The following is a 14452-nucleotide window of genomic DNA, read 5'->3' on the forward strand; positions in this document are numbered from 1 at the left end:
AAAAAAGTAGTAAACTATAACTATTACTGAGAATTATTATCATTAAAAAGATCTAGATAATCAGATTCTTGAGATATCTGTGAATATGTTGATTCAGGAGACATTACAGATTGTTCTTGATTACATGTTCCACGGTGTGTAGGTGGAACTGAGGGCGGTGGTGGTGGGTTATTATTTCTAGCAAATGATGGTGTCTGATATCCTTGGGATGGCCCTTGGTTGTAGAATGGTCGTACGTAATCCCAAGTAGAGTTACAGTAGTTGTATCTAGGGCATGCAATACCGGAAAGTTATCAATACCGGAATTGAGTTTCGGTACTAGAGACCTAATACCGGAATTCCGGTACTGGTACCGGAATTGGCACCATTTGTTTTTATTCTATAAATCTATACTTATTATAAGATAACATACATAGTGTGTTTAAATAAAAGAACAATCGTCTATTCAGTCTTTTATTTTCTTCTAATATCAAAATTAAATTAAATAAAAATTAAATCAACATTCTTTAAACATACTTGAGATCAAATCAAATAAGACATATTTTAAAAATACGTCTCCGACTCCGTGTCGATCTTATAACTCTAATATCAAAATTAAATCAAATAAAAATTAAGTCAACATTCGTTAAACATAAGTACTTGAGATCAAATCAAATAAGACATATTTTAAAAATACTTCTCCGACTCCTTGTCGATCTTATAACTCTAATATCAAAATTAAATCAAATAAAAATTAAGTCAACATTCGTTAAACATACGTCAATACGGATTTAGATCTGGCCGTAGTACGGAAGATACAGTGTCTGACTTCACTAAATTGGTGGTCTCACAACTAGATTCTAGGAAAAAATGCATTTCCGTATTCCTAGACTTAAAAAATGCATTTGATACGGTGTCGGTACCAATACTTCTGCAAAAGCTCGAACATATAGGAATACGGGGTGCACCTCTAAAACTGTTTTCAGACTACCTACACGATCGGAGACAAAAAGTTAAAGTAGGACAGTTCTTGAGCGAGGATGGGTTGATAACACATGGTGTCCCTCAAGGCAGTGTACTTGGCCCTACTCTTTTTCTCATTTATATAAATAGCTTATGCGAGTTAAATCTGAGAGGAGGTCAGGTGTTCTCCTATGCAGACGACACAGCCATTGTCTTTTCGGGTGACTCTTGGGAAAATGTGTATGAGCTCGCAGAACAAGGACTAAAAACAGCTAACAATTGGTTAAAATCTAACATCCTTACCTTAAATATTTCTAAAACTAATTATATTGCCTTTTCTATTCGTAATGATTCCCAACCACCTGAAAGTTCAACATTAAAGCTTCATGACTGTCGGAGTTCTCAGGAGCCTTGTAGTTGCATGATCATTACCAAAGTAAAAGCTGCAAAGTACCTTGGTGTAGTAATCGATCAGAACATTAATTGGCATTCCCATGTAGAATCTGTAACGGCTAGAGTAAGGAAACTATCCTGGATCTTTAAAAACCTTAGGCACGTAGCTGACATAAAATTATTACGAAAAATTTACATATCTCTTGTTCAATCAATTCTCACATATTGTATCCCAGTATGGGGTTGTACTGGCAAGTCTAAGCTACTAGAACTAGAACGAGCCCAACGGTCATTACTAAAAATAATGTGCTTTAAGCCTTACCGCTATCCAACACACTCTCTGTACACCGAAACTAAAGTACTGACTATTAGGCAACTATATATATTACATTCTGTACTCAAACAACACAAATCAATAAAATTTATAAAAGATAACCTAGTTAACAGAAGACCAAATATAATCATTCACATAGAAACTGTCAATACTGTGTTTGCATCCAACCAAAACTATAAATTGTCTGTCTATTTGTATAAGTTATTGGACAAAAAGGTAGGAATTTACGCTAAAACCCTTTATGATTGTAAATTGGCATTATCATCGTGGTTACAGAACCTAGACTATGACGATACTGAGGCATTGTTAACTCGTGTGGTTTAAAAGAGACATACAAAATATTGTTTTTAGAATAAAACAATTATTTTTGTTATGTTATTTTTAGATAAGGCATTAAGACATCTGGTGAAAGAGCGGGACTCATCAGACACAGGTTTTTTCTAACTTAATTGATGGGTCTCTGCTACCTGTGTATTATGTAATACGTTGATTTAATAAAGAATTTTTGAATTTGAATTTTGAACATAAGTACTTGAGATCAAATAAGACATATTTTAAAAATACTTCTCCGACTCCTTGTCGATCTTATAATTCTGATATCAAAATTAAATTAAATAAAAAATAAATCAACATTCGTTAAACATAATTGAAATCAAATCAAATAAGATTTATTTTAAAAATACGTCTCCGACTCCGTGTCGATCTTATAATTCTAATATCAAAATTAGTAGACAAAAAATAAAAACAATATTTGAACATCTATTTGACAACAAAATCAACAAACATTAAAGATCAAATAGGAACACCTACGTTTTTAGTTTACTTGATTTTGGCCAGTAATCTCTGCTCCTGATAATGTGTTCTTAAGAACAATAGTGCGTGCAACATTTTATCAGAAAGTGAGCTTCGCAGACGGTTACAAAAATAACCGGCGCTCGAAAAGACTCTCTCACTCTCTACACTAGTAGGTAAAATGCACATCAAATATTTATATGCCTCTGTGAGATATATCCCTCGTTGCCCTCCATTATCATATATAGCCTTTTCTATTTGGACGAATCCCAAAAGGTCCAAATTGGTGTTAGAAGACTGATCTTTATTCTTGTTAAATTGTTGACATTTTTCTAGTTCTTTCTCTAGCTGTTCTTGTAATGTCAACGTCAACGATTCCTCAGACCTTTCAAATTGGAGATTAGAGTCACGGCTGTTGCATGAATCATCCGTTGCGAACGCGGCCGTAGTTTTGTATTTAAGCTGACTTAGTAAATTGACGACAATGTCAGATATTTCATTACTATCAGGTTTGGGAAAAGTGTCATTATCTGGTTCCGCAAAAAAATCCTCTGCATCATGCAAATAATGAAGCACACCTGCTAATAAAAGCCTTCTTGCTTTTATACGACTTCGCAAATTCGATGCCAGATTTTTACTTAAAAAAGTGTCCTGTTCATCTAGTTTTTTAAGCATAAACTTTAATGCAGTATCGGCCGTATAGAGCGTCGTTTCACGTCGGCATAAAGACATAACTGTCAGTTTTACCACATTCAAGCTGTGATGGATCTCGTTAAGACACTGGATATCATTCTCCGAAAACGAAATATCTGATTTCCAATCAATTAAAGCTTTCGAAATAGAGTCTTTTAACTTTAAAAATACCCCAATCATATCAGACATGCTCGACCAACGCGTACGACAATCTAGTTGTAACTGTATTTCTTTGCCATGTTGCCGGAGTACATAGTCTCGGAGTGTATCTGCTTTGAGTGGTGATTTTCTTACCGACTTTACCAGGCTTCGAACTTTTGATATAACTTCCGGATATAACTTTACACTAGCACGAGCAGTGGGAATTTCAATTTGAAAACTACTATCATTTGTTGCCAAATCCTCATCGTCTTCGTAAGTGTCGTCACTTTCAAATTCCTCATCAGATGTATGGTGAATAATAGGTATTTGAGATCCAAGTTTGTAAAGAGTATCGATAACAGCCAGTTGAATGCCATGAGCGAGACACAGCTGGTGATATCCTTTGAAATAAGTCCCCATTTTGATCATCACACTTGCCCCGTCAGTGGTTTGACTTATGACGTCGTCATCCACAGAGACTTTGAATTTTGCAAGATGGTCTCGTAATAATTCAAACGCTTTCTGAGCTGGCATTGAACCACTGATCTTGACGAGACCTAGATTTTTAAAATTAAAACCACCGAAACCTTTGCTGTGTAAATTTATGTTCATATAGCGCTTATTACGCAAAGACGTCCATTCATCCAATGTCAACGCAAATCTTTCTCCGGCTGTTTTTAATTCCAATATTTTGGTAATAGTTGCAGCTTTGACTTCTTCAGCTTGAGTAAATATTATTTTTCCTATTGTATTGGATGATTTGGGCAAATCGTATCCACTTTTTTTAAATACATTTCTCAAATCTTGGCTCTCCGTTAGAAATCTAAAGGTACACCCATCTAATGCTGCCATTCGGGACACAACTACCTCTATTGAATCACCGGATCTAAAGAAATCTGTCACGAGTTTTCTCTTTTTTGCGTCTGCTACCGGTAGTTTAGAAGTCCCTGGAGTGATGTCTGGTACACTTATTGATGTAACATTTTCATTATCCTCTTCTGTATTTGTTGTATTTAAATATGGGTGTACTGATCGAAAATGCGTATGTAAACCGGTAGTAGAACCACCGCTAATTTTTAATATTTTGTGACAAGTTTTGCACTTTGCGCTTTGACCATCACTTGCACGAAGAAAATGATTCCAGATATTAGTGGTTGTTCTCTTGTTAGAGAATTCAAAGTATTGAACTTTTTTATTCAAAGTCGACCTAAAACAATAAAAAAAATGCATTTATGATTTTGACATAACAAATATCCAGTTGAATTATTGTTCATTTTTATTTTAAAGCGACCGACCCCGGCTTCGCAAGGATCCATGTTATATACAACCTTCTTCTTGAATCTAAATCCGTTGCGCAGTTTTTAAGATCTAAGCATACATAGGGACAGACAGACAGCGGAATGCGACTTTGTTTTATACTAAGTAGTAATTACAAACTTTATGCACAATAACACAAAAACCATCAGAATTCTATACCAGTTTGCCTTGGGGTGATGTGATCTGCATCACCCCTAGGAGGTTAAGGAAGTAGTTGCATTAAGCTAGCTTAAGACAAGCTAAAGCATGATATAGGTATATTATGAACAATAATACTATGACATATCGCTCAACGTTATTGGTCATTTCTGGACTCCCTCTTTATATTGAAACTCAAATCTCTTGTATAAAAAGTCTATGTACTTACTATTTTATTACATACCGGTTGACATTTAACCAATTAGCTTTAATTTGTCTACACACTCAGTCCGCCATCCTGAAAAACACAATTTGCTGTTCCGTACGAAATCAAATACCTACCGGGAGCAAAATGTACAGAACATCTGATTTCTTTTTCTCGATTTCGCAGTTGGCCGCTTAGGTTTTTCAGGATAGTGGGCTGAGTATGTAGACAAAGTAAAACTAATTGGTTAACTTATTGGTTAATTGGTTATATATAGTCAACCTGTATATAACCTTCGAGATTATACAATAGAAAATCATGACAGTTTTTGTTAAGTACCTAATTTATTTAAACTTAACTATAAGCTATAATTTTTAGCATAAATAAAAAATTTGGCCGCCATTTTATCAATAAAGACGCAAAAGAAACAAATGAATGAAAGCGCGGGCGACGGTGCGGTGCCCATTGGCGAACTGTTTATTTACTTTCCAGTAACTACCCAAAATGACTTATACAGAATTAAAATAATTGATAACATAAAATATTCGCTTTCCAGATATGCAACAAGATTTAAAAGTACTTACATTGTATATTAACAGTCGCGTGAAGCCGCGCACTACACCGCATACGTGCACACTCGCTATAGATGTTTAGGCGACTGCAATGAATGCTGCGCGGGGACCGGGGAGCGCTTGCCGCGTCGCGGCTCGCGGCTTGCGTTCGGTTCGGAATAGTTCGGATTAAGCCGAGCCGTATCTATGTCGCAGCTCACAGCCGTTTAAATAACAGCCTAGCCTCTTTACCAAACAGCGCCGTTCAACTAGCGGCTGATTATATTATTATTGTGTAATATAGTGTAATTTTTAATTATTATTATTATTTTTTTTTAATACCGGTATTACGGTATTTGTCCCTTCAGTTCCGGTGTTGAAATATCGAAAAAATCTGTCCGGGATACCGGAATTACGATATTCCGGAATTCCGGTATGCATGCCCTAGTTGTATCCAGACGTTTGGGCTTCAGTAATGACTTGCATTATTTGAGATTTTGTACGTAGGCGTATATGTTCAGGCACTTTTTTTATTTCACTAACCAACGACAAAAAGAAAAGTCTATCTTCATCTTCTTCCGCCTTTTTCAACTCTACATTCTTATTTAAGACGTTAATCAATTCAACTCCTATATCATCTTCTTTATTTTTCTTTTTTTTTCGTTTTGGCGGTGGTACTACGACTGGGTCAGCTACGTTTTCTGTTTCATTTCTTTCATTTTCTTGCCTTTGCATGCTTGAATCAGTTTCATTGATAGATACTGTGTCCTTCAAAAACATTAAATTATTGTAAAATATGTATTGAGTCTTTTTCTTAGCCGCTGACCCACTCCTGGTAACATTGTCCTTTAGAGCTTTCACGAAATTATCCCTAATGTTCTTCCATTTCTTTTGTAATTCTTTTCCTAGAACAATACAACAAACAAGTTAATGATTTAGTCATAAAGTAATAGATTTGTTGTAATTCGTGTGACATGTGCAATAAAGAATATACATAGGTCATTGAATTCAATAAAACATGTAATAATAATAAAATGTTTGTTTCAGATATTTTGCAACAGGTTGTACATTCACGGAACTACATTATACATTCAAAATTGGAGTAAGCACTGTAGCAGAAATCGTACGAGAAGTTTGTTTTGCAATTTGGTTTTGTCTGAAAGATATTTGTTTGCCTGAACCAAACAAAGACGCTTGGAAAAAAATTGCCAATGATTTTTTTCAAAGAGCAAATTTTCCTAACTGCTTAGGTGCTGTTGACGGCAAGCACATACGATGCATTGCACCTAATAACAGTGGCTCGATGTGTTTTAATTATAAAAGTTTTTTCTCTTTGGTTTTATTAGCAATATGCGACAGTAATTATAAATTTGTTATGGTTGATATTGGAGCTTTTGGTAAATTCAGTGACTCGTCAATATTTCAAAATTCGGTTTTCTATGAAAAAATGCAAAAAAACCAATTGGATATTCCAGAGCCACAACCGATTTCACAAAGCAGCGAGACATGTATCCCATACGTATTTGTAGGCGACGAGGCATTTGCGTTATCTACGAATTTAATGCGCCCATACGCAAAAAAAGATTTGGATGAAACCAAAAGAACGTTCAATTACAGGCTTTCTAGAGCAAGAAGATATGTAGAATGCAGTTTTGGAATTTATGCAAACAAGTGGCGTATATTTCATAGACCTCTAAATGTTCAATTCACTCTAGCAAAAGATATCATAAAAGCTACTTGTGTCTTACATAATTTTGTAAGAGATCGAGATGGCTATTGTTTCGACGACTCACTCAGTTGCCCTTTGCCAGAAAATGTAACACAGGAAGGGTTAAGAAGGAACAATAAAACTGCGTTGAGATACAGAGAATTGTTTGCCGAATATTTTATGACTGATGGGAAATTAGAATGGCAAAGAAATATGATTTAACTGAAAATAGACCTATTTATTATGTTCTAAGATGTTTAAAGTATGTTTAGTTTCGTTTAAAAATATGTAACAATAATAATAAATACTTACCAAGACTTTTTTTTGCCTCTGTTGTCATCTCTTCTTTTCCAAAAATATCTACTAATTCTTCCCACTGTTTCCGTTTTAAATCTCTATTCTTATAAACTGCTCCTTCACAATTCCAAATAGCTTCTCGTTGTTGAATTTCAACAATGAATTTCTCTGTGTCGAAGTTCATGGCTGCGCAACTCAAAACACGTGCATACTTCACCGGCGGCTCGCCGCAAACTAACCGCCAGTGCGTATACACAAGATGGCGGCTAGCCGCGAAGCGGGCCGCGGCCCTCCATTCAACCGCCGCGGTTGAAATTTTGTGGCGGTTTAGTGCGTACGATCATAAGCGGTTGCATATTAAACTGGAAAAGCGGCTAGCCGCGCGGTTAGCCGCCCCCGCGGTTAGCCGCTAGTGCGTAAGGGCCCATACTGCGGGGTGCGGCGGTGGGGGTAGAGAAGCGGGGAATGCACACCATTGACCATCCATTTGCGCCCGCGTCTTTGACGACTGTGTACCTACGTGTTTTTTTCGGAGACCAGTTTTTTACGTTTTTTATTCCAACATGGAGGAAAAATTAATAACATTAGTTCAAGCCTATGATTATTTATATAATATGTCATCAAAACATTATATGAACACTCAAATGAAGAACAATGCGTGGAGAATAATTGGGACAGAAATGAATAAAACAGGTAAATATTTTTGCAATATAATTATATTTTAATACTTCACACGGTATTAATGTCTATTTACAATATCGTTTTGCCATGGAATCGAGCCCTCATCAGAGTTAAAGTAATCTTTAAACATCTCCCGTACTGTCGTACCATCTAATGCATTGTTCATATTATTATCGTTTTCTAAATTAATGCTTACACTTGCTATACTTTGACTTTCTGTGCTTGTACCACCTATGATGAAATTGTGTAAGCAAGTACATGCTAAAATGATATTATCAATATATTTTGGTTGAACCTGAATTCCTTTTTGACATAATTCGAAACGTTCTTGAAGTATACCAAATGCATTTTCGACGATACGCCTGGCTCTACTCAAACGATAATTGTATATTTTCATTGCTTCATCTGTCAATCGGTCGCTACTAAATGGTCTCATAATGTTTGTGGTTAACGGAAAAGCCTCGTCTGCTATAAAAACATAGGGCAACTCAAGATCTGTCCTCGGTAAACGTTTTTTTGGGGGAATATCGAGGGCATTAGAAGTCAATTTTTTTCCAAATATTGAGTTTTGCATTATACCTCCATCACTATTTCGTCCATATGATCCTACATCTGCAATCACAAATTTATAATTTGCATCCACAACCGCTAGTAGCACGATACTAAAAAACTTTTTATAGTTCATGTAGAGACTTCCACTATTGCGAGGTGCCCTTATCCTAAAATGTTTACCATCTATTGCACCGATGCAGTTCGGGAAATTCCATTTTTCATCAAATTCCATCGCGATTCGCGTCCATTTTTCCCTTGTTGGTTTTGGCATAACACTAGGCCTTAGGACATTCCAAATGACTTGGCAAGTTTCATGTACTATAGAGCGCACTGTACTAAACCCCATACGATAGCTGTAACCTAGAGACTTGAAGCTACTTCCCGTGATCAAAAATCTGAAAGATAATATAAAGAGGGGTAAGTGAGGCAGAGTGAAAGACAGGGTACAGTTAAACAAAGTCAATTAAATAATACGATATATTTATTTATATATAATTATGAATTCCTCACGATATTTTCCTTCACCGTAAAGCCAGTGGTAATTTTTACTTAGAAAAAAAATTAGCTCAATATAATCCCATAAACATAGCTGGTGCTAACCTAGTCACCTAGTCACTATCTAAGGCCTTTTCCCATTACCTACTTATTCTGATTCTATACCATTTTACCTGCTTATGTTTTGTTTTAGGTGAAGAATGTCAGAAAATATGGAGTAATATACGTAATAATTTTAGGAAAGCTCTGAATAACAGAAAAACAAAGAGTGGTGACCCGTACACAAAGCGACGCCCTATCAAGTTTGAAAAAGAGCTGGAGTTTTTGAAAAAATTCATTCAGCACAGAAAACAAACCTCGAATTTGGACTCCTCTTCAGAGGATACGCAGACTTCTTTTGCAGAATCCGCTGTCGTTGATAGCGATGAACGTTCAGTTTCGCGAATGACCAATGATTCACACCATTCCTCAATAATACCAGAACCTACAACAACTGCTGAAATACTAAATAAATATATTGAATCGAAAAAGGAGGTGGACGCCATTGATTCGTTCTTTCAAACAATGGCTGCCACAGTAAAAAAGCTACCAAAAAGAGAGCAGGTCCGAATAAAGAGACAAATATTTAATATGGTAACTGACGCCGAATTAAACTACATAGAGGGAACTCCAGCTCCAACATCTGAAGATGTCTCTACCAATTTGCAACATCAACGACCATGCCGTACCGCTTTTACTTCAAGATCTGGCTGTGGAACCGCGGCAGGCTTGGGCTATGAAGCTGTATCAGGATCTGGCTATGAAACCACCTCAAGATCTGGCTATGAAACCACCTCAAGATCTGGCTATGAAGCAGCTTCGGGTCTGACTTTGGAACCGCCTCAGGCTCCGGTTATGAAGCAGCTTCGGGGTCTGGCTTTGGAACTGCCTCAGGCTCTGGTTATGAAGCAGCTTCGGGGTCTGGCTTTGGAACTGCCTCAGGCTCTGGTTATGAAGCAGCTTCGGGGTCTGGCTTTGGAACCGCCTCAGGTTCTGGCTATGAACCTGCTTCACGGTCTGGTTATGAAACCGCCTCGGGCCCTGGCTATGAAGCTGCTTCAGGGTCTGGCTACAAAACTGCAGTTTCTGAATACGAAACTAATCTAAAGTAGTAGGTACTCTAAATTAAGTAAAAAGAAATAAAGATCCAGGAATTATCAGTGAGAAGATTTATCAGTGCAAAAACATAAAAATCGTTATTATGTGTCTACAATTCATGATTGTATTTGGCAAAAAAAATTGTTTTTTTAATTAAATAAAAGAAGAAAATATTAAACTTATACAATCATTTAACTGCCCACCTCAAACACAAGGATAATCTTTGATCGGCTTCAATGGGGTTGCGAAAATTGGTCCTCTGTTTTTCGATATATGGTCGACATATATTCAACAGTGCTTGAAATTTCTCATAATCCATTCTATGATAGTCATAAAATTTTTGCACGTCGTATTTTAAGTCATTAAATAAATTATTGAATTCACCCTTTGATTCCCTTTCTTTCCATAAATTATCAACCCAAAATCTTCTTCTATTCCTATTATTAGCCTGTGCACTTTCTTCTTCATCTGCAATAATCGATATCAACACTAAATCCCAATCTACCATTGTAAAACTGAGGCACACCAACACTCAATCAAACGCAACTGAAGACTGCAGGCAGCAGGAGTCGCTGAGGCGTGCTTTGTCATGCCGCGGCACCCCGGGGCATGCCGGGGCATGCCGTGGCAAAGTGCTGGAATGCCGCGGCACGCCGTGGCATGCCGTGGTAAAATGCTGGTATGCCGCGGTATCTAAGCAGCCGGTGTGCGCTGACTCACGGCAAAATCCCTTGCCATGACGTCCCGGTCTGCGTAGGCCCTAAGTCGACTGCAAATAGACGGAGAGTGCGCAAGCGTCACGCATCCACAAAATGAGCTCAGCTAAGAGCGCATACAGACGAACGGCATGGTGTCGACGGCAGGGTACCACCGCAGCCGTCGACGTGTCGGCGGCAGCAGTTAAGCCACGGATACACTAGGGGACAAATGGAGCAACATGTTGCGGAACATGTTGCTCAACAACTACGTGGAATGTGCCGAGATACATGTCGCGGAACATTTTGTCGACCACACTTCTCAGTGTTTATAGAAATGTCGCCCGAGGAGGTTGTGGCTATTAGTGCTGCGTACATAGTAATTATATCGAGTGTGTTGAAACGTAAGAGAAAGAGAAGGTGGTGGATGCGGAATTTCTTATTACAACGAGAAAGAAGAGTAAATATTCTAAGTGATCTCCGAATGTCTGACGGATCGTTTGTGAATTTTACTCGCATGTCATCATCTGATTTTGAAACTTTGTTGCAAATGATCGCATCTTCCATAGCCAAACAGGATACAATATTACGAAACGCTATTAGTCCTCATATCAGACTTGCCATTACATTGAGGTACTTGTCGACTGGAGATTCTTATGCTTCTTTGTCGTACACTTTTCGAGTGTCAAAACAACTGATACGTAAAATAGTACCAGAAGTTTGTAAAGAACTGATAAATAAATTGAAGATATGTGTAAAGGTAAGTTAAAGAAAACGCATATATTTTATTTATAATTGTATTTTAATCTTCAGTAAAATAAATTTTAAAGAGTACGAGATGGATATAGCGACCAACGTAAATTAATTAGTATTAGTGCCATCAATGCTATTAGTGTTCGAGGAATCCATAGTTTCAAGTATATCTTGTATAATATGCTCTTCAGAAGGCTCGGGGCTAATATCACTGGATGCAGTGCTATAGCCCTGTTGAACAACTGGCTGGCTTTGATTATTATAAATTGTACGGTATTTTCCTAAGCGTGCATCTAATAAAATATTATTAATATAATATTTAGCCATAATTACACTGTGTTCGTCATTTAATGCACGTAACTCAGTTCCTACGTACTGTCCATAAACATCGAATTCATCTCGGGACATCATTCTGTTTTTAGCAGCATGCAGAACTTCATAAGCCTCCTCTAATCTATCTTCATTGGGGTGGCTCCTCTTGCGAGTTGGTCGCGACGATGAAGGTGTTGGTGCAGGGGTTGTAGGTTGCTCTGCTTGATCAATGGTAGATTGCGATTCTAGTTGATGAGGAGATTGAAATTCTGGAACGGTAGATTGAGACTGTAGAACGACATCTTCATCCGGAGACGAAATCGTGTTTTGGCTTTGTGGACTCTGAAAAATTAATGATATAAATATTAAATCAATTATTATAATAAGGATAGACTATAAAACACGTATTGTATTATTTCAAACATCTGTTAGACATGAATCCTTAATTATTAGTACGTAAAAATAGTATTTAATGTTTAATAATTTCTTTACAGGTCCCAGCTACTGCAAATGAATGGAAAGCCAAGGCTAGAAGCTTTGAAAATATATGGAATTTTCCGCATTGCGTTGGATCTATAGACGGTAAACACGTTTTGATCCAAGCTCCTTCGAATTCTGGAAGTGACTATTTTAACTATAAAGAACAATTTAGTATTGTCCTATTGGGTATTGTCGATGCAAATTACAATTTTATCTATGCAAATTGTGGTGCTAAAGGAAAATCTTCTGACAGTGGAGTATTCCAAGAGACTGCTTTTTATAAAGCTTTGGCTGATAACCAACTCAACTGGCCGACTCCAGACCCAATACGACAAGATGGGCCGAATATGCCTTACGTACTTGTAGGAGACAGCGCCTTTGCACTGACAGAAAACATGATGAAGCCATATCCCGGTAATCATGACGTGGGTACAACAAGACGCATTTTCAACTATCGACTGTCAAGAGCTAGAAGAATTGTCGAAAATGTGTTCGGTATCTTAGGTGTTGTATTTCGTATATTCCGAACTCCCATAACCATCCTACCCTGTAATGCTGAACTTGTTGTAATGGCGTGCATATACCTCCATAATTTTTTAAGGCGAAATAGTCAATCGAGATCACTGTACAACCCACATGGAACTTTTGATTCTGAAAATGTGGATCACGATATTTTAGAAGGATCTTGGCGCAGAGAAGCTGGCTCTGTTAATATGTCGAATTTAAATGCTATGGGACGACGCTACCCTGAATCTGCTATGGAAATAAGAAACAAATTTGCTGAATATTTCATGAGTGAAGAAGGACGTGTTCCCTGGCAGAATAATTTTTAAATGAATAAACTAGTATTGTACTATATTTTTTCTTTTAATGTTATTGAACAACGTCAATCCTTTTAGAAGTGAAGTCTTGTGGGTGAGGTGTGTACAAATCTTAGTTAATGTAAATAATACATATTATATTAGTAGTGATAAGGTGAAATAATAATAAAATAAGTGATAAGATAAAAAAATACAGCATCATATGGGCAGAAAAAAGGAAATAGAAATAGAAGAAAGTTTAAATTAATAAATTAAGTATGTATAAATTTAGCTACCCGTGCGAAGCCGGGGCGGGCCGCTAGTAAATATAAATAAATTAGAAATAAAAAAGCATAACTTACGTTTGTGTCCAAAGTGTCCAAGCTTCCAGACGTTGTGGCTCCCTTTAGCAAAAATTTCATTGCATCATACGCAAACCATGCACTGGACTTCACGTCCTCTCGTCCACTGCCAGTAGTTTTTGACGATTTCACTTTCTTCCTTTCTCGGACAAATTGCGAACGCAGGGTATGTACTTTGGCTTCTATTTCTTTTCTAGGCAATTTAAGCGCCTTGGCAATATCCTCCCATGCATCATTTTTCTTTATTTTATTTCGATAGTCACGGTGTGAAGTATCCCATAACAAGTCACGACTTTCGTAAAGCTCAATAAGCAAAAGCACTGTATCATTTCCCCACACAACAGACATTTTAAAGGCACGTTGCGTACGCGACTATACTCGGTGACAAATGCCGCAACACTGACGCGGGACACATGCGCTCGCTCACGAGGCGGGAGCAAGCAACATGCCCCGCGTCACGTACAATGTTGTGGGTCATGTTGCGGGACACTATGCAACGTTGCAGCGTCACGTATATTTTGTGTTGCGCGTCATGTTGCGGGACAAAATGTTCCCTAGTGTATCCGGGGCTTTAGGCTCAAACCACACGGGCGGCGCGGCGCCGCACCGCAAGCCATTTCGCCGCGCTGGCGACCACACGGGCAGAGCGGCGTCGCAACGATCTACGGAGCCGC

General features: G+C 37.6%; 4 protein-coding genes across 6 annotated transcripts; all 4 read right to left on the minus strand.

Annotated features, from left to right (window-relative positions):
• Positions 1–264: 264 nt before the first annotated feature.
• LOC132903717 (uncharacterized) lies at positions 265–5950 on the minus strand. Its single transcript, XM_060952560.1, has 2 exons — positions 5540–5950; positions 265–4502 (listed from the first exon to the last, which is right to left on the minus strand). Coding segments are annotated over exons 1-2 (2016 nt in total). The 5' UTR covers positions 5542–5950; the 3' UTR covers positions 265–2488.
• Positions 5951–7931, minus strand: LOC132903554 (uncharacterized). The gene is made up of 2 exons (XM_060952136.1): positions 7527–7931; positions 5951–6411 (listed from the first exon to the last, which is right to left on the minus strand). Exons 1-2 carry the CDS (start codon positions 7693–7695, stop codon positions 5951–5953), a joined length of 630 nt encoding a protein of 209 aa, XP_060808119.1. The 5' UTR covers positions 7696–7931.
• A 278-nt stretch (positions 7932–8209) lies between these two features.
• LOC132903718 (uncharacterized) lies at positions 8210–11142 on the minus strand. Of its 3 annotated transcripts, none has more exons than XM_060952562.1 (3): positions 10580–11142; positions 8925–9139; positions 8210–8804 (listed from the first exon to the last, which is right to left on the minus strand). In XM_060952562.1, the coding sequence occupies exons 1-3, from the start codon at positions 10882–10884 to the stop codon at positions 8251–8253; spliced, it is 1074 nt and encodes a 357-aa protein (XP_060808545.1). In that variant the 5' UTR covers positions 10885–11142; the 3' UTR covers positions 8210–8250. The 3 variants fall into 3 exon arrangements, 2 of the variants coding, with proteins under 2 accessions (XP_060808545.1, XP_060808544.1); XR_009657470.1 differs by having other exon boundaries at positions 8667–8804; positions 9596–10721; XM_060952561.1 differs by having other exon boundaries at positions 8210–9139.
• A 469-nt stretch (positions 11143–11611) lies between these two features.
• LOC132903589 (transcription factor Adf-1-like) lies at positions 11612–14141 on the minus strand. Its single transcript, XM_060952192.1, has 2 exons — positions 13779–14141; positions 11612–12478 (listed from the first exon to the last, which is right to left on the minus strand). Exons 1-2 carry the CDS (start codon positions 14124–14126, stop codon positions 11933–11935), a joined length of 894 nt encoding a protein of 297 aa, XP_060808175.1. The 5' UTR covers positions 14127–14141; the 3' UTR covers positions 11612–11932.
• Between the last annotated feature and the right edge of the window lie 311 nt (positions 14142–14452).

Source organism: Amyelois transitella, chromosome 28 (assembly GCF_032362555.1).
Source record: "Amyelois transitella isolate CPQ chromosome 28, ilAmyTran1.1, whole genome shotgun sequence".
Classification (NCBI taxonomy): domain Eukaryota; kingdom Metazoa; phylum Arthropoda; class Insecta; order Lepidoptera; family Pyralidae; genus Amyelois; species Amyelois transitella.